Here is a 21823-nt window from a genome sequence, read left to right on the forward strand (position 1 = left end):
GTTTATTCTTTTATTATTGTTTGTACAGTCGACGCCTCAGAAAAGCTTTGGGTTTTTTGTTTTTTTATTTTGTTTCGTTGGTGGTTTATCATTTATCAAGTTAAATATGTTATATTTCTCTTCATGTTTGCTGTATAAAAAACCCACAACTATTCGCTCCCATCTACTCCCAGCGAGTCAGACTGAATTTTTTTAGCTTCTTGTCCTCGAGCTGACATGTGCGACTGCCCGATTTGATACTTCTGATAAATCTGACCCGGCCCGGCCCTTCTGGGGAAGAAAAAAAAAGTGCAGAATGTAAATACAAAATATGCCAAAGGGAACGCAGCAGAGTGACTCACATCGCCCAGAGGTCGAGCTGCAGCGCTCAAGTCTTTGTTGACGGGGAACCTCATTAACTTTCATCGAGCCGGTTCGGAGATTGGAAATTTTAAATCCACACTGTTTGTGAAAAGTGGATTCTCTTTCTGAGTAAAGCATTTGCATTAACAGCATTGCATTTGCGAGACCTCATATCAACACTGCTGCATTAAATTCCTGTTTCACTCAGCTACACTTCAACAGTTTTTATCACTGGGTTTCATAAGTCTTGCTAACAATTATTTAATTACTGTTGAGAGGAGAAGTCCAATTCATACTGAGCTAATCATCTATTATTTTCAGTAACCTGTTTTTTTTCTTAGGCTCCTCTTTCTGCGTGACTACAAATTCAAACTCTCCATTTCTTGCCTTTCCTGGCGCCTCTCTGCACACAGTAAGATGGAGTTAAAGCTTCTCAAAAAAATCCGGTACTCTACAGAAAAAAGCCAAAAAAACAACCCCATTCCTCCACGGGCCCGCATGCACGCACACTCTTAACACTCATGAATTATTGTAGCTTTGATTTATTTTAGCAATGATGACAGAGAGAGAGAGCAAGCAAGCGTGGGACTTAGAGGAGGAAATATGGGAGAGTAATGCAGGGTCTCTCTCTGGAGAATTAGCCTAAGTGCAGTTTGAAATGCTGTTTGGAGATTTAAGCTGCAGCCTGAATCCAAAAGGAGGATAAAGCAGCAGGCGAGGTGACATCCATACCTCCAGAGCACGGAGTCAGAAATGCTTTGAATTTGTGTATAACGTATTGAAATCAGAGCTATGTGCCTCTGTTGAATTAACTCTACAGGTCAACAGTTTACGATCAGGGATCTATAAATATGTTTGTCGTATTTGATACTTTATAATCAGATCTTTATATCTGCAGAGGGAGCGGCTCCTTTTCCACCATGAAGAAGAGTTCGCTAGGTTGGCGTAGTCCAAAAAAGACTAGCCTAATATTGCTGTATACCACTGATTCACCTACCTGTTTGTAAGGACGGGAGAAGGTGAGGTCATCAGTAGATGCCAGTAAATCTTACACACATTTATCTTAAATTTTATTGCATTTACCCAACGACATGTAATCGTGATAATTATCAGTGTTGCTCAGGTTACAGAGCGAGATATCACACTATGTCAGCTACCCGGCCAGTTTTGTGTGTGAGGGTGTGTCTGTGGGTGAACTGTCAAATCATTTTGACTACTTTTATAAGGAAAGGATTTACCATTAATCATTTAGCTAATGGGTTAGTTTGGGATCAGCACTTTGGGCTAAAGAGTAATGGCAAAGTTAGAAATTTGGAGCTGCACAACCCCAATTCCATAAAAGTTGGGATGGGTCCATCCACAGATAGCTGCTACTTAGTTCTAAGTAACAGAGGTAAAACAGCAATAAAGCAGAACTTTGCTCAGTAAAACTAGAGCACAGATGTCTTGGATCTGGTCTGTACATCTTATATCATATCATTACTCAGATTCTTTTAAAAACGAAACATGTAGTGAGGATCCATACACGTGTTCATGTTCATTTCACAGATACGCAAAATATGCATGGGCCTCGATGTGTGCAAACTTTAGTTTAAATGCTGTCTCCCTCCCACAGTTCTTTATTACCTGAATTTGTTAGAAGTTACCCTGTGCTAGATTGCGCTGTGAAACTTGATTTTTCTTTCTTCCTTTGCATATTTCTTGCCCATGGCTATCTCATGTTTATATTCATGCAGTCTTATTCTAGCTTATGAGTTCAATCATGTTGCTTGTTGTTTTTTGTAAGGCAGCAGAAATTTTAGTTTATAGTTACACTGAATGGATGCATTTATGGAGCAAAGTGCTGCAGGTATTGTGCCTTTATGTTCGCCTTAATACACTACATGAATTTCTGCACTGCAGGGCTCGCTCTCAAAGCCAAAAAGAAATGTCTGCTTCCTGTTGGGATTTTTTCTTGGATGCCTTTGAATGTTGGGAAAAAATACCCATGCTTCTTCTCTCCAGTTATCTTAAAAATGAGGTCACAAAGATTTTGGGTTGGGCTGCTGATGCGTATATACAGACAGTATATAAATCTTTAATGCGGGCCAGATCGTGACTATGTTGTGTTGGTACTAAATTACAGTAAAAAATGAGACATTGTCGTTAGATATGTGCTTACAAAAGTATCGGTTCTCTAATGATGTTTCCACAGTGCTGTTCAGACCCCGGTACCTGTCCTTGCTCATTTTGCATCCTCTCAGTAATTCTTTATGGTTCTTCTGCACAAAGACTGGATGAAGAGCTCCACTTGGGTTTCATGTGGAGAAATTTGAATAATGTCAGTCAGAATTTCAGACTATGTTGGCGAGATGAATGTAGAATCTCATGCCGTGTTCCAACTTTTCAGTCTGTCTCCACATTAAAGAGAAGCAGCAGGGAATCCTTTTTTTTTTCATCTACTTTCTTTTTTTCCTCCACTCTCTCTTTTGCTTCTCCTTCCCTCAGGCCGATAGCTCACTTGTGTGTTCAGGACATCAACAGGTGCCAGAACACCATGTTTTTCCTCGTAGCGCGGTGTGAGCCTCAGGGTGTCTGCTGCCTGTAACACCTACCGTTTGAGACGGTCCAAATCTTCCAGCAGCCTCTCATGCCAGCGAGATGGGCTGCTGGAGGTATGTCCCGCTCAACCTACATATCAGTGTGATGATGAGGTTTTAGTGTTGACATTCTGTGCTGTTTTTTTTTTTTACCTCCTTGCCTTTTGCTGGAGTTTATTCTGCAAATAACTGAGGTAAAAGATTTACTTTGGAAAGTAAAGAGAATTTGTTGTAATACCAACACAGACTCGAAATTTCGCATTATGTCGTAAAGGAAAGGTTATGAGAGGAACACGATTAAACCCCTTATTCAGAGAAAGCCAAGGCGTTAGTGCACATCATGTAAAATGCATTCTCTTTTCTGTTTGCTGTTGCAAGAAATACGTTTTGCTTGGTTTTTTTAGAAAGATGTTTCACTCAGATTTGTTCCAGTTTTAATTTCGTGTGCGCAGAAGTATTGAGCAGAAAAAAAATACCACGTATAATTGGTTTGCTATGTTTATTCTCAGATGGGCTTTGATAACGAATGCTGTATAAACACAATAAAACTGAAAGAAAATAGATCTGGAAATAAAACAAAGGCGATACAACGATAATTAAAGTGACTTGCAGAAGGTGCAATTTTATACACAAAGACTTCAGTGATATGCTGCTGTGTGCACACATGAATAACACACACACATACACACACACACAGGCAGCTGAGGCTCAGGTGTGGTGGATTAATATCAGGCTTGGCAGTTCGATCTGGTCCCCCCACATGCCAGAGACCCCTTTGTAAAGATACTGATCCCAAAGCAGGAGGTGAGTGCCTTGTATGGCATCACCACTGGTGTGTTGAAATACGCCTATGGGTACTGCCAAGTTGGAACAGCACTGCGTAGGAGCAGACCATTTACCTTATTGCATAATGGACCCAGTGTTGACTGATTATAGCAGAGCAGTGTGATAAGATGTTATTTATATGTGCGCGAGTGATAATTTCTCATTAAAGTATTGGCAGACAAGAAATCTGGGATCAAGCATTTTCTGAAGTTCTACAGAAGCCTTGTTGTATGATAAGTGAGTCTGACACATCTGAGCTAGCATCACGAGGACCTGCTGTAATCCTACTACCAAGGTAATTGTTAGAATCAACATATTGATAGTTACTATTATACCATCTGATTGGAGGCAGCAGTCCAGTGAGGCTACATCCAGGAGACGGCAATTAATTTTTGGTTTTATTGAATGTAATGTAATTCAAAAAGCTTCAGATAGGAGGTTGCTGCTAAGTTGCTTCCACTGGGGGAGAAGATGATACATATATAATCTGCTTGAAGTGGAATTTGCCCGGTCTGACAGCCGACTCCTGACTCACCGAATATTTGTAACACAATTTATAAACAAATGAATTAAACGGTAAAGGTGACAGGCCGCACGCCATTATTTACTATGGCAAAATCAGAAGACGCACACATCCATCATACACAAAACTGATGCAATTTGTCTTTCCAAACGAGGTCTGACAAACGGGTGCTCGACTCTCCCTCCTCATTATTATCTGATGCAGAGCACTGACTGGACTTCAGAGGGTTGCTCCTGAGCTACCAGACAGAGCTGCTGTTTCGGTCACGCTTTACTTTGCAAACCCCCAGAAAACGTCTTCACACTACTTTAGATACTATATTTTGGCCAACTAAAAGTCCCACACCTAAACCTATTCAGTTAGATGGTAAAGACAATGAGAGATTGTTATTTTCACAGTACATTTCTGTCGAACGTTTAGACATATTGGTCATATTTTGACTTAAAGGTACTAGTAAGTAATTTCTTTAGGTTATTTAATAGAAAAAAAAATGTTGCACTCATAAATATACAGTGATGTCTTCTCATAAACTTAGAATTAACCCATTAAAAATACATAGGAGTGGGCGCCATGTTGCCCCCGTGAGTATAGTGGTCGAGATGGACATTGCCATTCCATAATTGCCTCTTGAGACTGACCATGTGGTGTCTTTATAAGGTACTTTTCATTTAAAGATCACAATTAGATCATTCAGACTGCATATGACCATTTAACATTTGTACATCTATGCTTTTGTCATGTCTTTCTGATTATGTTTATGCACACACACACACACACACACACACACAACAATAACAACTGGTTGTAAGCTAACATTATGTGAGGTAATGTTAGCCTCGAGTTTCCTAAAAGTCAAGTGTCCAAGTCCAACTATGTTAGCTCCACTTTAAAGACCATTTGATTAACGTCACCTAACAGCAGCTAACAGAGTCTAACAGCAGCACTTACAGAAAAGTTCAGCATATCGTCAGCAACTCACCTCAGTATCGCTGCCATTGACCATAAGTGAGCTTCACCGACTCAAAACCTCCTTTATCAAAGTTACAGCCACCCTAGTTGGCATTATGCACTTGAATTCGGAGGGATATGATTTTAGAAACTTTAAGTAAATATTTGAATGCAAAACACTTGAGTGTTTGCAAAATAGTAGCTCCATATTTAGCAGCAGTATATGGGAGAGAACAGGAACCTTCGAACCTTTGAATTTGCTGGCCAGACCATGAGAAAAAGGCCCAATCTCACTCCACTTATTGAGAGACATGTGGCCTGATGGGAAATGGTAATGGAAATGTGATAAATGGCTGCATGTTAGTATAACCTCATTGTTGCAAGCTAGTTAATGTTGTCATTACTTAAAAAGCATCACACCAGGTTACATGTAATGTTTAATCCTTCAGCAGTTGATTAATGTAGCTCTGAAATTGGGCAGGACTGCAAGAGTGTCAGATTTCTCCCACAGCCATGAGACGCGCTCTATTGTCGGCCCTAATTTAGTCTAATGATTGTTTCTGCGTTCGCTCAAGGTAATAAAAGCCCGTTCCGTCTCGAAATGACTGAAGGTCTTCTGACGTTTTTTTCCACCTGTTATAGTACTGTGTTCACATTCACAATCTGATTGATGTTTTATGAAAGCATGCTGCACATATTAAGGCAGGGTAAATTGATTATATCTGCTGCCAGTGAATACAGGGCCTTGGTGCATGGCCAAGAGTGGCTTTGTCTATCATCCACTTTGCTGATGTTTGATGTTTAGCTCAGGCACACAAGCTAAGAGTTATGGATGCCGCCCCAGGGCTAATATTGTATTTCGGGGTTAAAATTAAATAAGGATATTTAATTTTGTCATTGAAAAAATTCTTACAGTCCAAACTAGAGCTTTATTACTTCAACATTTCCAGTGTATTTGTTTCAGCTCGTTCTTCATCTCTGATAAATATGCTGTACTATGCCACAAGCAATTTAACTGTATTTTACTTTACTATTTAAAAATAATATGATTGGAGAGTGTAAGTATAATTTAAGCTTATTTGCTAGCGTTTCCTGAGCGTTTAGTTCATCTTTTTTCAGATGGCTTTTAGTTAAACTGCAAATGAAACTCACTGTTTGTATATTCCAGTGCAGATGAACGAGAAGCAATGACATGAAATGTTATTTTAAACAGATTATGGATCCTACTTCCTTTGGGGTTTGACATGCAGGGTTACACATCGAATGCAGCACTCGAATGTATGTAAAAGATTTTAAAAGATGGATTCACTCAATCGATGGACTTCAGTACAAACCGACTGTGGGATTCAGGGTTAAAATAGTAAATAGCTGCCACGCCGACGTCACACTGCATCAGCAGCATCTGCAGCCGAGCACGTTTAATGAGCGGGGGGAACAGATAAAAAGACGAGATGGGCCGGGACAGGAGAGAGGAAGTATTACAGAGCAAAGGGCCGAATTAATCACCCTTATTGCCGGAGGGATGTGACTCGTTGTCTGACTCTGGCTTTGGCTCTGACTCATTGGTGTAGAGATATTTAACAACATCACTGATTTGCCTCTCTGGGAAGTTGTGTTACTGTGACAATGCATTGTTGCAGTGTGTGTAGTATGCAAGGTGAGATTTCTGTCTTTATAGTCAACCTTGGCAGAGCTGCAGTGTGTGTGTGTGTACAGTGGTGCGAATGAAGAGCCCGGTCCTGCGTTTCTGATATACTCCCCCCGCTGCTGCTGAGACTGAGGAAGCAGGGTGACCTTGGAGCTGTGCAGAGACCGCCAGTGTGATTATGGTAATTCCCAGTCCCTGAATTCCACCCCATAGTGAACTCTTCCTAGGTGACACCAAGCTCACTTCCTCCAGCCCCACTGATAACAACGTGAAGGGTGGTGAATATTTTTACTGTAACGCAGCCTCAATTAGTTTAGCCCATTTGTATGGAGCGAGCTGCCTGTGTTCATAGCTGTCCGTGTGCATCTCCTGTGTGAAAGCAGCATTTGTCAGGCACTGTGATGGAGGCACAGAGGAAGCCGTTTCTCCGCTCGCTCTGTATTCCCTTTACTTCAATGGTTAGTTTCAAGGTTTTTCCGATGAAGCAGCACATCATGCTCCCTGTAGCCATCACTGTGGTGTAATATCCTTGAGCACTGGAAGTGATTTTATGCTTTTTTTTTTCTCTTTTCTGTTTTTTTGCTCTGGGATGTTGGAAGAATTTAAGTAATTTTCCACCAAGGTCAGCTATTGTGATCTTTATTTGAAAAGTAGATTTGATTTATAATTGAGCAAGTGTTTTTTTCTTGGGTTTTTTTTCAGCTATTCTTATAGTCTGAGCATTTGTTTGTTCACTCTGTTCATTTCTGAACATTGTGTATCTGTTTCTTCCATTTCGGGCATTCTCATATGCCCACACACTCTCCCAGATCAGATTTAATTGTACTTTACCCTGACTGTTGGTGCTCTGCTGTGCTGAGCGGTTTCCTCTCAGCGGCTCTGAGGATGTTTCGAGTGGATGCTATTGATTTTTCTCGATGCCCCCTGGTCTCATATATTATCATATATTTTTTTCCCCCATGTGTAAATTTTGGACAGGGTAGAGAAAGGCAAAATCTCTGAGGAAACCGTGGCGCAGAGTGCTTTCACGCTGACCCTGTTATCTCACGGTGAGGCTGATGAATCGTTTCTGTTCCTGCAGGCCTGAGCGTGGCGTCAACAGCGCTGGATTCTGGCTTTTGTACATGTTGACAGGAGCCGTCCCGATTTATGTTCTGTTTTAACTTTGGATCCGTGTTTCTGTTACTGAAGTTGTTCCTCTAAAGATCTGCTTTGACTGCCGTGCAGGAGCGCAGGTGTGTAGTGTTTTGTCACTTTGAGGAAACTGACAGCGTGGCTGCTCCGCCACAGCTTGACACTGCAGATAAGTTAAAAAAAAAAAAAAAACTTTGCAGACTCCGTCTCTACGTGCACATCATCTTAGGGTTTTCATCCTTTCACGCCCACGTTTCACCAGGGCACGCAGAGATGGATGGAGATGTTAGATTGGATGAGGACTGATTGCAAGCCACGCTGCTCGACTTCAAGGAGCGTATCGGCGGCATAGGTGATATTTCCCTTATCTCTTTTTTGTGTGGATGACACAGAAGTGTCCATCTCCTTCCCCGGGTGGAAAATATCTTTAATGGAGCTCCACCAGCCTGACAGCACTATTATAGTTGAAATGAGGCTCAGAAATGGTCGCAACTATGGCAGATGGCATTTGAAGCTATGAGCTTTTCAGACTGTAAAGTAGACAAAAGGCCGTGTGACATATAGCCTGCCTCCAGCTTAGTCACCCAGACATTTACTTATTTTTAGTCCAGCCACTATCAAACTCTGTGCTCATGTATCAGACCTATAGAAAGACGTCTTACAATCAAATTGAATCAGATATTATGTCTTGTGCATTATGGATAAAGCTAATGCATAGTTAATCAGTTGAGCTGTTACTACAGATCCATTTCACAGCTATTTATATAATTTATACTTTGTTGTAATCTTTTTTGTTAAAGTCTTTTCATTAATGAGGATGTTTGCTTTTGTTTTTTATGCTGAAAGCATCTTTACTTATTAAATGCCTTTACAGAGTTCATGATTAATTAGTATTTTTATATATTTTTAAAGTGCATATTGGGCTGTTGGCTATAGAATTGAGCATTGATATATATGCTGATGTATTGGTCAATATTTTCTCACCAGTAATAGATGAATTGATCAGTTCATTCTAAAATGATTACAAAGTAATTGCTTTTTTGGCCCTTACACAGATCAGTATGACTATGAAGTCACAACCTCTCTCAGGTTTTACAGTTTTTACATATCATCTGTTCCTTACTTGTTTTTAAAGGCAGGTAAATACAACCTCCGATAAGCAACAACTTCTGATGTAATAAATTTTATTTTAAAAAAGCCTAAATGCAGAAGCAGCGTGAAACACTAAGTATAGAGTGATGTGAAAAGTGTTTGCCTACTTCCTGATTTCTTATTTTTTGTATGTTTTTCAGACTTAAATGTTTCAGATTGTCAAGTAAATGCAAAAATTAGACAAAGATATCACTAGTGAAAACAAAAGCAGCTCCTAAATGAAAGTGTTTATTATTAAGGGGAGAAAAATCTGCCCTGGTGAAAAAGTGATTGCCCCCTAAACATATTAACTGGCTGGGCCCCCCTTAGCAGCAACAACTTCACTTAAGCGTTTGCGATAACTGGCAATGAGTCTTTTACAGCCCTGTGGAGGAATTTTGGCCCATTCATCTTTGCAGAAATGTTGTAATTCAACTACATTGGAGGGTTTTCGAGCATGGACCGCCTTTTTAAGGTCGTGCCACAGCATCTCAATCAGATTCAGGTCACGATATTGACTAGGCCACTCCAAAGTCTTTATTTTATTTTTCTTAAGCCATTCAGACGTGGACTTGCTGGTGTGTTTTGGATCATTGTCCTGCTGCAGAACCCAAGTGCCCTTCAGCTGGAGGTCACAAACAGATAGGCTGATATTCTCCTTCAGGATGTTTTGGTAGACAGCAGAATTCATGGTTGCATTTACCACAGCACGTCTTCCAGGTCCTGAGGCAGCAAACAACCCCAGGCCATCACACTACCACCGCCATATTTTACTGTTGGTATGACATTCCTGTGTTAGTTTTATGTCAGATGTAACGGGACTCAAACCTTAAAAAAGGTTTAACTTTTTGTCTCATCAGTCCACAGAATATTTTCCCAGATGTCTTGGGGATCATCAAGATGTTTTTTGGCAAATGTGAGAAGAGCCTTTGTGTTCCTTTTGGTCAGCATAGGTTTTGTCCTTGATCTCTCCCATGGATGCCCTTGTTGCTCAGTCTCTTTCTTATTGTTGAATCATGAATCATGACCTTAACTGATGTAAGGGAGGCCTGCAGTTCCTTAGATGTTGTTCTCTGGTCTTTTGTGACCTCCTGGATGAGTTGTCTAAGTACTCTTGGAGTAATTTTGGTTGGCCAGCCACTTGTGGGAAGGTTCACCGCTGTTCCAAGTTTTTTCCATTTGGGTATAATGGTGGTCTCACTGTGGTTTACTGGAGTCCCAAAGCCTTAGAAATGCCTGCTTCACTTTGTCAGACAGGTTATATTTAAGTGATTTCAACAGGTCTGCTAGTAATCAGACCTGGGTGTGTTAAGTGATTGCAGTAATTGTGGTTATTATTATTATTATTATTATTATTACTATTATTAATCACAGTTCATGATTTAACAAGAGGGGCAATTACTTTTTCACACAGGACCAGGTAGGTTCGGATAACTTTTCTCCCTTAATCAATGAAATCATCATTTTAAAAACTGCATTTTGTATTTACTCAGGTTATCTTTGTCCAATATTAACATTTGTTTGATGATCTGAAACATGTAAGTGTGACAAATATCCAAAACAGTAGGAAAACAGCAAGGGGCCAAACACTTTTTGACACCACTGTATCATGATTCATTAGCCTGTAGAAGCACCTTTAGGTGCACTAACTTGAGCACTATTTATTTTGATTTTTTATCAGTCTCTCGCATCATTTTGAAGGCATTTTGGCCCGCTGTTCTTTGAATCATTGTTTTAGTTCATTGATGTTTGCAGGTGTTTGTTTATGCACAGCTATCTTAAAGTCCTGCCACAGAATTTTGACTGCGCCATTTCCATTTGGCCATTGATTAATTGTTCATTGAGCCCAGTTTTAGCCTCACATCTGACTCTAAAATACTTTGGAATGAGGCGTTTGGGCCAATATGCTGTTTCTCACCAACTGTGGATCTGTGCATTATGACCAAATAGCTCCACTTTGGTCTCGTCTGCCCAAAGAAAACTGTTCTGGAATTTGTTTAGAGGCAGCTTTGCAAACCTGAGCAATGCTGCCACGTTCTTTTTAGAGAAGAGCTGAACATTGCACCGTCTGACCTTTGAATGAATTTGCTAGGATTTCCACTCCTGGGAAGACTGGCAACTGTCTTGAATGGTTTCCACTTGTAAATAATCTGTCTCACTGTAGAATGATGGGCTTCAGATTGTTCGCCAATGGCCTTGTAACCCCTCCAAGACTACTGGGCAGCAACAGTTACTTTTCTGAAATCACTATCTTTCATCCTTGGCATTGTGTTAACACAAACCTGAATGCTCCAAAGCAGCAAACTGCCAAACCTGCTGCTTTTATAGAAGTGCTCACACTTGCTGATGATCAGTTAAGCAACTCCATTTGCTCTTAAGATGTAGTTTTTCACACACCGCTTCTGCATTTTGGCTTAACTGTTGTTTAATAAATAATGATAGTATAATAAGTCACGTGTTGTTGGTCATCTGATGTTATATTAAACCCATTTTAAGACCTGCTAAGATTAGAATTTATGTATTTTTTATTTTACTACACCAGTAACTTGAGCAGATTTTGAACATTATTATTTGAGGCCCTTGCATATTAATTACAGACATGACATTTTTGGCAGTTTTATTCTTTCACATGAGTTCATTCAGTATGGTGTGAAATAATGTCATCCTAAAAGATCTAACGCCATCACCATATGTGCAGCTTTGTCTATGTATGGTGGTGTTTTTTGTTTATAATTGCATTCATATTTACACGATAATGTTTTTAACCCAAACAAACCCGGCGAAACAAAATAATCCACGCACATTTCACAAACAGTGCGCTCCTATGTATTTGTTACTTAATCTGATTCCTATTCAAACAGCAGGTACAAGCAGCAGCATCGTGATTAGCTCTTTTAACAGGAACTCTTCTAAATGGACAGCAGAAAATTTAAATGGCAGCACACTGAGGTAGAACCTGCAGATCTGATTGCATGATTGCAGCCTGACTGTGGCACCATTCCTCATGCACTCATTCTTTCCATCAATCTACCCTCTTCTTATTTGTGCTTAGTAAATAAATCTGATCTGGCATTTCTTCAGTTTATTAGCCAACACGGGCAGCCCTGTGATGCAGAGATGCTGACTACAGCACATCTCTGTGCAGAGCCACAAGATTTAATGCATACAGGATGTCTGAGGTGACTGTGTACACATAGAGCAAACCTAAAAGCTAACAGTCTAACAGCATCAGTGAGGAGATGTTTTCCTGCCTGATACTTTAAGTGGAAGCTTCTTTCCATTTTAAGTAATTGAACATTTTTATCAAGTTAACCGTTTCTCTCAAATTCTGTAATGTCTCACAATGAAATGTATTGAAAATATATTTCAGGTCGTCTTTCTTTTGAACTTAAACTGGCAGACTGGAACAGTGAATAGCAACAGATTTCTCTGTGCTCTTTACTGACTCAGTCACCTGAATAAATAAACACTTATTATCCTTTAATTGTCCTCTCCTGAGTAATTTATTGGCTGACCAACCTAGAAATGCATCTCAATCCATATTAATGTTTTCAGCCGTACTTTACATTCCTGAATGGAAATCATCTTTAATGCGGCATCAGTTTTTCTTTTTTTTTCTTTTTGTTTTGTTTTGGTTTTTTAATCTGCAGTAGTCAATATTTTTCTATTAGGAAAGACTCAGATAACCAACCTTAAAGTGACAGTTGTGACACATACTGAAACACCCACAGATAAATCGCCAAACTCTGCGCTTCTCCTCTGGGCTTTAGAGTCTTTTAGCTCATTATTTTGGTCCCATGGCCTGAAGCTTTGCTGGTCTGGTCCACTCTCATCGATACGGTTTCCAGTGGAAAAACTGCTAAAGCCAGACTGTAATGTGCCTGACCCGATAGCTATAACACCCAGAGTGATTATCCGGTAAACGCGGAGCTTAAAGCAGTTGAGAAACCAGATATTTCCCTCAAGAGTTGATGAAATCCAAACAAAGATGAGAAGAAAATACAATACTGGACATTTTTTGGGGTTTTGGAATATTGAGTCTTTAGTATTTGCTGGATGAATAGTTACAGTTATGTGAAAAATAGAGTGCACCTCATAATTCAGGAGTTTGTAGAACAACCTTTAAAAATAACTTGAGGAAACTGTTTTCTGTATCACGTTGTCAGTCTCTTTGACCCTGTCTCTGTACAATATGCTGATGTGCTGTGTTTGGTTTTCACTAGTTGTGTTGAAACTAAACACAACATATCAGTTATTTTGAGTTCATTGAGGTCCCACCACATCATTTCAGTCAGGTTGAGAACTAGACTTTGACTGGATCATTGCAACCCTCTGATTTCTTTCTTTTTCAGTCATTCTGTTGTAGTTTTGCTGCTATGCTTGAGATCATTGTCCTGTTGCACCTCCAATCTCAGGCTCACATTTGACTCTAGAGTACTTTGGCATACAGAGGAGTTCATGCTCCTCGAACCCAAATCATCACCCCTCCACCACCGTGCTTGACAGATTATATGCTGTGTTTGTGCTGATATGCTATGATGGATGTTCTTCCAGGAGTCTTGTGGTTTGTTCAGATGCAACTTTGCAAAAACCTTTCTAAACACGGCTGACTTCTTTTTCTAATTGTACTGTTATAAACTTTAACATTTCACATGCTAAATAACACATGTAGAGTCTCAGAAGATTTTTGCAGTTTCTCTGAGCATTGCACCGTCTGACTTTGCGGTGAGTTTACTGAGACGTCCACTCATGGCAAAATTGTAGTATTAAAGCTGCAGACCAGCAAACTGCCAAAGCGTTTGCTTTTATATAGGTGCTCACACTTATTGATGATCAGTTACCTGGGTGCAACCCTCTGAATTACCCTCTTAAGGGTACACAAATGCATCCAGTAAGGATCCAGTAAGGATGCATTTGGGTATTAACAGGAGTGTATAAAGTGTATAAAGTCCCTTGGAAACGTTCTTTTTCACAGGACTGTAAAATGCTTCCACTATCAGCTGCCCAGGCGAGCATAGGTTGTATATGCTAATCATCTTGTTCCACTTCATAGGTGATGAAAAAAAAATCAGTTAAAGCAGACTATCTGAAAAAAACAGTCAAAAACTCTTTTTTTTCAGAAAGCGTTTGTTAAATTTGTCATGCTGTTCCCTCTTGAACCCTCACTATCTCAGTTTTAACCTAAACTATCTACAACCATTAGCCTGCCTTTTAAACATCCATTTAATAAAATGTTCTCCTTAACTGCTTTAGCTATGAAATAACTAGTTGAAGTAGCCACGGTTGATAGTTGGCCACATAGCAGACACAGAAGAGCCTCGTGTCATGTTTCTCCGTATTTTTCAAGGTTAGAACACTTACTGTACTCAGGCGCAGCCTCTATTTTACTGGCTACACAGCAGCGCAGCCTCAGGCACTGTCAAACTCTGGCCTGCGATCACCTTACCGCCACTTGTCTATACCTTGTCCCATAGAGACTGGAAATCCCAATTTGACCCATTGCTTAAGGGCAGCCTGGAGTATCCATGTATGGTTTGACAGAGAGGCTCAGTTCTCTGCAGCAGACAGAGTATAGCCCTGAGTGTGTAGTTGACCTATACACTCTATAAAATGCATCATTTTTACTGTCTACATTGCAGTTGACTTGAGGATGTTGCAAGCTCACAAAAAGATTTGAGGATGTTGATGACGGCGCCAATAAATATCATGTGCTTGAGATGGAAAGTGTCGGCTCACTGCTGAACTAATCGCACACCTCACGTCTCAGCTCCTGCTGAGTGCGAGAATCCTAAATCTTAAATCCCCTGAGGCAGAAGAGCCCACATGATGCGCTTGTTCAGTATTCATACTGTATTCAGAAGCCTCTCACCAAAGCCGGGTGAGCAGGAGGAGATAGCAGTTCGTATCCTCCCTGTGGGGCTCTGCTCTTCCTCCGAGCCGGAGGTCCCAAGTTGTTTCCTCTTCCTCACCTGCAGATGCTGGTGTCACATCCCTGAGTGTCTCCTCAGATGAGGTGATCTGGACTGGAGTCAGCAAGTCAGCGAACTGCTCTGCTCATAAAGCTGTTCCCAGCTGTATTTTGACATTCATTTTGGATCCTTTGAGGTCACATATATTAGGTTTTGCTGATAGTAATGAATCCACTGAGGATACCTTCTCTGCAATCCCTACAACTATGAAGAGATGTAACTTATTACTTTTAACTTTTGGGTTTTACTGCATGCAAATCATAAAAGCGCTGACACTAGCCGACCTGATATCAGCCTAGCAGTAAACTGCAACCAGTCATATTTGGCTGAAGTAACTAAGCACTTAGATGTTAAAGGGCCAATAATTCCCCTTAAGAGAGAGTGAATATTGTACTTTACATCTGTTAGGTGACAGAAATATGACCCAAATTCATATTTTCTGTTGGATATGTAAACAATATTTTCTGTAAGGTAAAGTGATTTCTCGAAAGCAGTGCAACTTAAAGTTGAGCAACCACTTCAAGATATTAGAAAATAAATTATATGACACTGTCACAGATTTAACACTGTCTGTGAAGCTGGATTTAAGAAAAGAGTGTTTACACTTCAAGTTTTTGGAGCACATGTAGCGCCATCTTCTGCAAGTACATGATGTGACATCACTGGTTTGGTTGGTTGCCTAATAGCCATAAGTTAGTTCAATTTAGCTAATTATTAACAGCATATCAGTAGTTGGAAAATAGCAAAACTAAACAGTCTAAAGGGGATGTGCACTATCCACTTAATCTCCCTCTTAAGTAGCAAGTGCTTCTTCATCGCTAACTAGCTGCACTGAAAGGAAGATTCCACTAGTTAGCCGCAATGCTAGGCTTTGTAGCAAGCAGTATATAAATGACGACTATGTGGAGGAAAAGGTCTTTGAGTCAGGTGCACTGATAGTTCGCAGGACCAACAAACTGATTACTAATTCTGGCCCCTGCGTATTTGATTTTTCCTGTATTAAAGTCTGTTGAACAGAGCGTCTCAACCAGATTGCTAGCAAAGAATTAGCTGAGGATGAGCAGTAAGCTTGAGAGGTGCACAAGATCTGACCAGCACTATTTTATTTTTGTTTAATTTTGAAGTTTTCTTTTTAATTCAGTTCAGTTTGAGTTAGTTTTCTGACTGTTCCTCTGTGTTAGTTTTAGTTAACTATTTTAACCTATTAGTTTGAATTAAGGATGTGGCTGCAAACATGCTACAGCTTCTAAAATGTGGATCCTTTATATCCAACCCAGCAGCACACATCACTACAGAGAAGTTGACTTTTCAGATGTAAACTTTTCCTCATTATCTAATACACATTTGTGTAACTATTTGAATGAATGTATGAATTCTTGAGGTATTTTGTGAGGTCACAGTGACCTTGACTGTTAGACTTTATAATCTAACCAACTCATTCCTGACTCTATAGTCGACATTGGGTACAAATGTGTTTTTGAAAAAAAAACATTTCCTCCGAATTCCTTAAAAAATGGGATGGATAACAGAGCAACTGGAAAATACAATGCTTCCAGCTATAATTGCAGGCAGGCATGGAAATGGATTGGAATCTGTTAACTAAACTGAAATTCAAAGGCCGATAAAAGACTACATTTAACCACAATTGCATTAGCATAACTAAAATCCCAGATGATATCTCTCATATCAATATATCACCCGGCTCTAATGCATGGAAGTAATAAATTAACTGCAGGAAAGTCCCAAAAGAAGCGGAAAAGGGGAACTCAGAAGTTGATGCTGCTGAAGTTGCTCCAAATCAATTTTTTTTCTTTACTTTGAAGAGATCAGAGACCACATACTGTATGCTACACTGTGTAATTGCAATTTGGTGGAGCTACAAAAAATGGGCCACTGTGAATCTTCTCAAATCTTTTTCTGAAGCACCAACCTTCATATGCGCCATAAATCCACATGAAATAGCCCATAGGTGTCAGAGCGAAGAGAGATGAATGGCTCAGGAACACATTCTGATTACCATCTGTCTTTCCACGATCATCACCAGCACCACGGGCTGACAAGTCGTTCTTTAAGACCGTGTTTACTCTGTGCGGTCCCAGTGTGCGTGCATACACACACATACAGAATGTGAATCTTCCAACATGCATTATAGATCTGAGATCACAACTCCAGCAAATCCCAGCTGTGATTAAAAAGAAGCTGTGTTGTTTTATCAGCCCTCTCCGCTTCCCTTATCAGCTCATTTGCATAATTAACAGGGGCTAACGTCGTCCTCGCGAGCAAACCGCCACAGTGATTTCTCCAGCCTGGAATTCTGTCCTACTTCATAGCGTCACAGCAATCCTTTTTTCTCACAACAATTATACAGTTATACCTTTTAAACACCGTAATACTGTAAATGTGATTTTGTGTTGTGTTTTGGCTGCTTTGGTTCTTATTTTTTTGTGAACAAACATTCATTCGCCTTGGCATTCAACTCATATAGCAAAATGTTGCACTGTCAAGTTCGCTGTCACATTGTTTGAAGGCACGGCTCTCAAAACGCATCCTTAGGGACAGTGTGAACATGGTGCGCAGCCCACAAGCATTCGAGCTCGTGTAGCGGTGCAGAATGAGCTCAACTTTTTCTGGTGTCGAGAAATGTGTCTCACATGTCAGAGCAACAGTCAGCAAGGCATTTTATGTTCTAAGGGGAAGATCCTACAATATTAGAAGCAGATGAAAAGCAATGAAAAGATGATCCCCGTCGATCAAACACTTGGCGATGTTTGGGTAGGAAGAATCCTGTGTTTAAAGGAAGAGACCTTTGTTAGAGCTCAGTGAGGGGCAGCCATTTTCCAACACCGGCTGGTGAGGGGAAAGAGATGACAGAAGAGAGGAGGAAAGAGACAGATGACAAAGGAACAGGACTAAACACAAACCGTGGGATTTATTTCATCGTATTTCCTGTCACTTGATTCTCTGGGTTTTGCTTTTTGTAAAGCTAATTATAGGAGCTGTGTTTACATGACTAATGCCTTGCCAGTATTTACAGGTTATTGTTTGTTTCTTTGTTTTTTAAATGCCAGTTGCCAGTGCTACATTTGATAGAATAACTGTTCACTTACACTAACTGGACCCTTTGTTAGGTACAACTTGCTAACATGACGTTGGACCCTCTTTTTGCCTTCAAAACTGCCATAATTCTTCCTTGCACAGATTCAACAAGGTGCTGGAAACATTGCTCAGATTTTGTTCCATATTGACATTAAAGCGTCACACAATTGCTTCAGATTGGTAAGAAAGTACTTCCAACACCATTACAATGCAAAGCAAGGCAGGGTGTTTCAGACCATGTTGTTTGCTCCGAATTCTGACCCCAGAAAACAAGATCTTTCAGCAAAAGACTCATCAGACCAAGCAATTTTGTTTCCAGTCTTCTAGCAGCCGATTTTGATGGGATCATCTGAATAGTAGCTACAGTTTCCTGTTCTTAGCTGACAGGAGTAGCAAGCCTTTGTGGTCTCCTACTGCTGTAGCTCATCTGCTTCAAGGTTCAAAGATGCTCGTGTGCATAACTTGGTTATAACAAGGTATCAACTAGATATTCACACAGAGTACAGCTGCTCGATGGATATTTTCTCTTTTTCAACCCATTCTCTGAAAACTATGGAGATGGTTGTCTGGGAAAGTTCCAGTAGATCAGTAGTTTCCGAAATACTCAGACCATCCCACGCCACGTTCAGCATCATTTCTGCATGCCTAAACGTGTTGCTTCGAAGTGATTGTTTAAATGTGTGTGGCAGTTAAACAGGTGTTTCTAATAAGTTGGCCTGTGATTGTACATCATAAACACTCAAAGTTTCTCATGTACTTGAAAAGTAACAATAAAAGCAGCTGCAAGGTTCCCTAGTTGTGGTGCGAGCCAGAACAACCTCTATTAGTGCAGAATATGTCTGCTAATTAGCTACAGACTATATCTTCATCTCTCATGTACAGAAGCTTTGACTGATCTCAGAATTGCTTTATAAATAGATCTTTACATTTTTTTTAACTGTTGCATGTTGCCTACCAAAATAAAGCCTCAGTAGGTGCAAATCCTTATTTCATAGGGCAAGTGAGAGGCCAAGAGAATTATGTAATTTTACCGCAAGACATGTTGTGTTTTATGTAAGTGGCGCTTTTTCTCCATTTAATTAATAGTCGAAAAGTCCGTGACTGTAGAAAAATGCTCCCATTTAAACAGATCACGAGGCAGGGTGAAGGTTAAAGCTGCCACACAGCTCTAGCTCACCCACACGTGTGCTTTGACTCCTGTTGCCTGATCAGACCTCTTCTAAACATGGATCCGGGGTGGGCGTGAGTGACAGCTCCTTGAAATGCACCTGTAAGGGATGGGACAGGTTACATCACCGTAATTGTTATAAGGCCGTACACTCAGACGACATCACATCATTTTAAACGCTGCTCTGCCAAACCTGACCCGAGGTTCACAGTAATTGAAGACACCTGTGCGCACAGTGGCTTTAAGCGCTCCACTCCAAAGGAGTAAATTACAAGGCACCAAATAACTGCTGCTGGATCCCAGCTTGTTGGTAAATGAGCCTCTTCATAGCAGGCGTTTTGACGTGTCATAGTAGGAAAAGTGCAGGTGTAAATAATCCCGTTTTTGTCCCACTAAGCCACAGCAGCGTGACCGTGAGCCAGCGAATGGCATTCAGCCATTGTTAATTTTATCATTTACACCTGCTGTTACAAGTCAAAACATATTCTGTGGCCGTTACGTAAGTGTGCAGTCACTCGGTGTTGTGCCATTATGCTCTTCCCTCTGTCACTGCCACTCTGTTTTTTTACCTTTAAACGATCGTTTTAGACACATTTGGCTTCTTTCCATATCTGCACGTCCCAGATTAGACGTCGCTCATGAATTTAACACAAAGCATTTAGAGCACACAAATTGGACATTATCCTCCTCGGCAAGGTTTCGCTATGTTCTTCCGGCCCTGCTTTGATCAGACATCAGCCTCCCGAAGGAAAGTCCAATTAGGAAACATTACTTTTCAGCCCTCTACGTTTTTATGTAATCAGTTTTAGCAGACTGCACGCAAACCTGCCTGAGTGTGTGTGTGTGTACATATTTAGGAGTGGGCCATGGATTTAATATAAAAGGGCACGTGAAGGTCGGCTGATGTAGCACAGCCCCTGTGAGCGTTGTGATTTTAACACTGAGACTGTTGGAAAAATGCTGTGAGGAAGGTGACTTGTGCTGCTGCGTGATGAGCAAACTGACGCTGCCTTTGGTTTTTTTTTTCTCTTTCACTAAAACACACAAAACACACTCTCTGTTTGCATTGTGTGCGCTCTCTCACATCTACACTCCTAATATGCTTCTCTCTCTCTGTCTGTGCAGGCTCGCTGACAGTGTCCATCACCGACATGCGTGCTCCAGTGGTGGGGGGCTCCGGGGGGGTCTACGCTCTGTGCTCAGCGCATCTGGCCAATGTCGTCATGGTAACTGCAATCATCATCATCATCATCACTTCCATTGTTATGTCTGAAAACGGTTTTTGGTTGGGACAAAATGTCAGAACAGACCAACAGTGTGGACTTCACTGTTTTGTTTAGAAAATGCTAGCCCGTGAACAATGGTATAATTCTCCTCTAATTAAATGGAATTTCAATGTATTTTACTTGAAATTACATTCTAATTATATTTATCTTGACTTACCTAAAGGTACACTAGAATAAGGAGGTAACAAGTCAGTTTTTTACAGGAAACAAAGGAAAAATTATACTAGTGCTGTCAGCGTTAATCTCGTTAAAATGACGTTAACGCCATTTTTAGCGTAGATCGCCCTGTGTGTGGGGCTGGATAGCGTCAACACGTTAACGAGCTAACCGTGCTAATGCGATGACACCATGCAGCCCCACACACGGATGATCTGCGCTAACTCGCTAATGGAGATTTGCTGCATTAATGCGGTTATGGCGCTAACGTCATTTTAACGAGATTAACGCTGATAGCACTAAATTATACTGTAAAGTTAAGTCGCGTGTAAGGAATTTTAAGTAGTGCGTGATTAAGGAATGGAGACACAAATTGTTCTGTAAGTGATTTGCAGTACTGCATAATTTCCTGGTAATTTACTGGAAAGACAAACAATATTTCCCAAACTTCCGTTGTACTTTTCAGGGCGTGGGCTCTCTAATGGAGTGGCTCAACCTTGCCTAACTTCCAGATATTTTACAGGAAAGGAGACACAATGTGCTTAAAATTATTTACAGTATAATTTGTGTTTGCATTCCTGTAAAATACCTGTAAGTGGAAACGTTAAGAAACTCCATAAGTTATACAATGCTTAAAATCACAAACTTATGCAGCTTTTAAAATTATTTACAGTATTATTTCTCTTCTTTCCTGTAAAATACCCAGAAGTTACTTCAAATTACCTTTATACTACTTATTATTACTAATTATTTCCTTGTTTTCACTAAAAACACGACTTGTTACCCACTTATTCTAGTGTACCTCTAAGTATTTGTAGGTAAAAATAGTTTTATTTATTTTAAGTTGTGTGTAAAGAATTTAGCAAACCACATGAATAATTTTAATAATTTTAGACTGGAAAGAAGAGAGAAATTAATTATATTGTAAGTAACTATACTGTAAAATTCCTTGAAAGTTAGGCAAAGTGAAGCCTTGAAATGTACAGTGTTACAACTTAAGATGAGGAAATATTCTTTG

General features: G+C 40.2%; 1 protein-coding gene across 4 annotated transcripts in view; it reads left to right on the forward strand.

Annotated features, from left to right (window-relative positions):
- The window catches only part of rhbdl1 (rhomboid, veinlet-like 1 (Drosophila)), a 63096-nt gene that overhangs the window by 35037 nt on the left and 6236 nt on the right, over window positions 1-21823 (forward strand). For all 4 annotated transcript variants that reach the window (XM_025909956.1, XM_025909957.1, XM_005448233.4 and 1 more), the window contains one exon: window positions 20489-20589. In XM_025909956.1, the coding sequence (XP_025765741.1) occupies window positions 20489-20589 (101 nt within the window). The remainder of the gene's footprint in view (window positions 1-20488; window positions 20590-21823) is intronic.

Source organism: Oreochromis niloticus, linkage group LG8 (assembly GCF_001858045.2).
Source record: "Oreochromis niloticus isolate F11D_XX linkage group LG8, O_niloticus_UMD_NMBU, whole genome shotgun sequence".
Lineage (NCBI taxonomy): Eukaryota > Metazoa > Chordata > Actinopteri > Cichliformes > Cichlidae > Oreochromis > Oreochromis niloticus.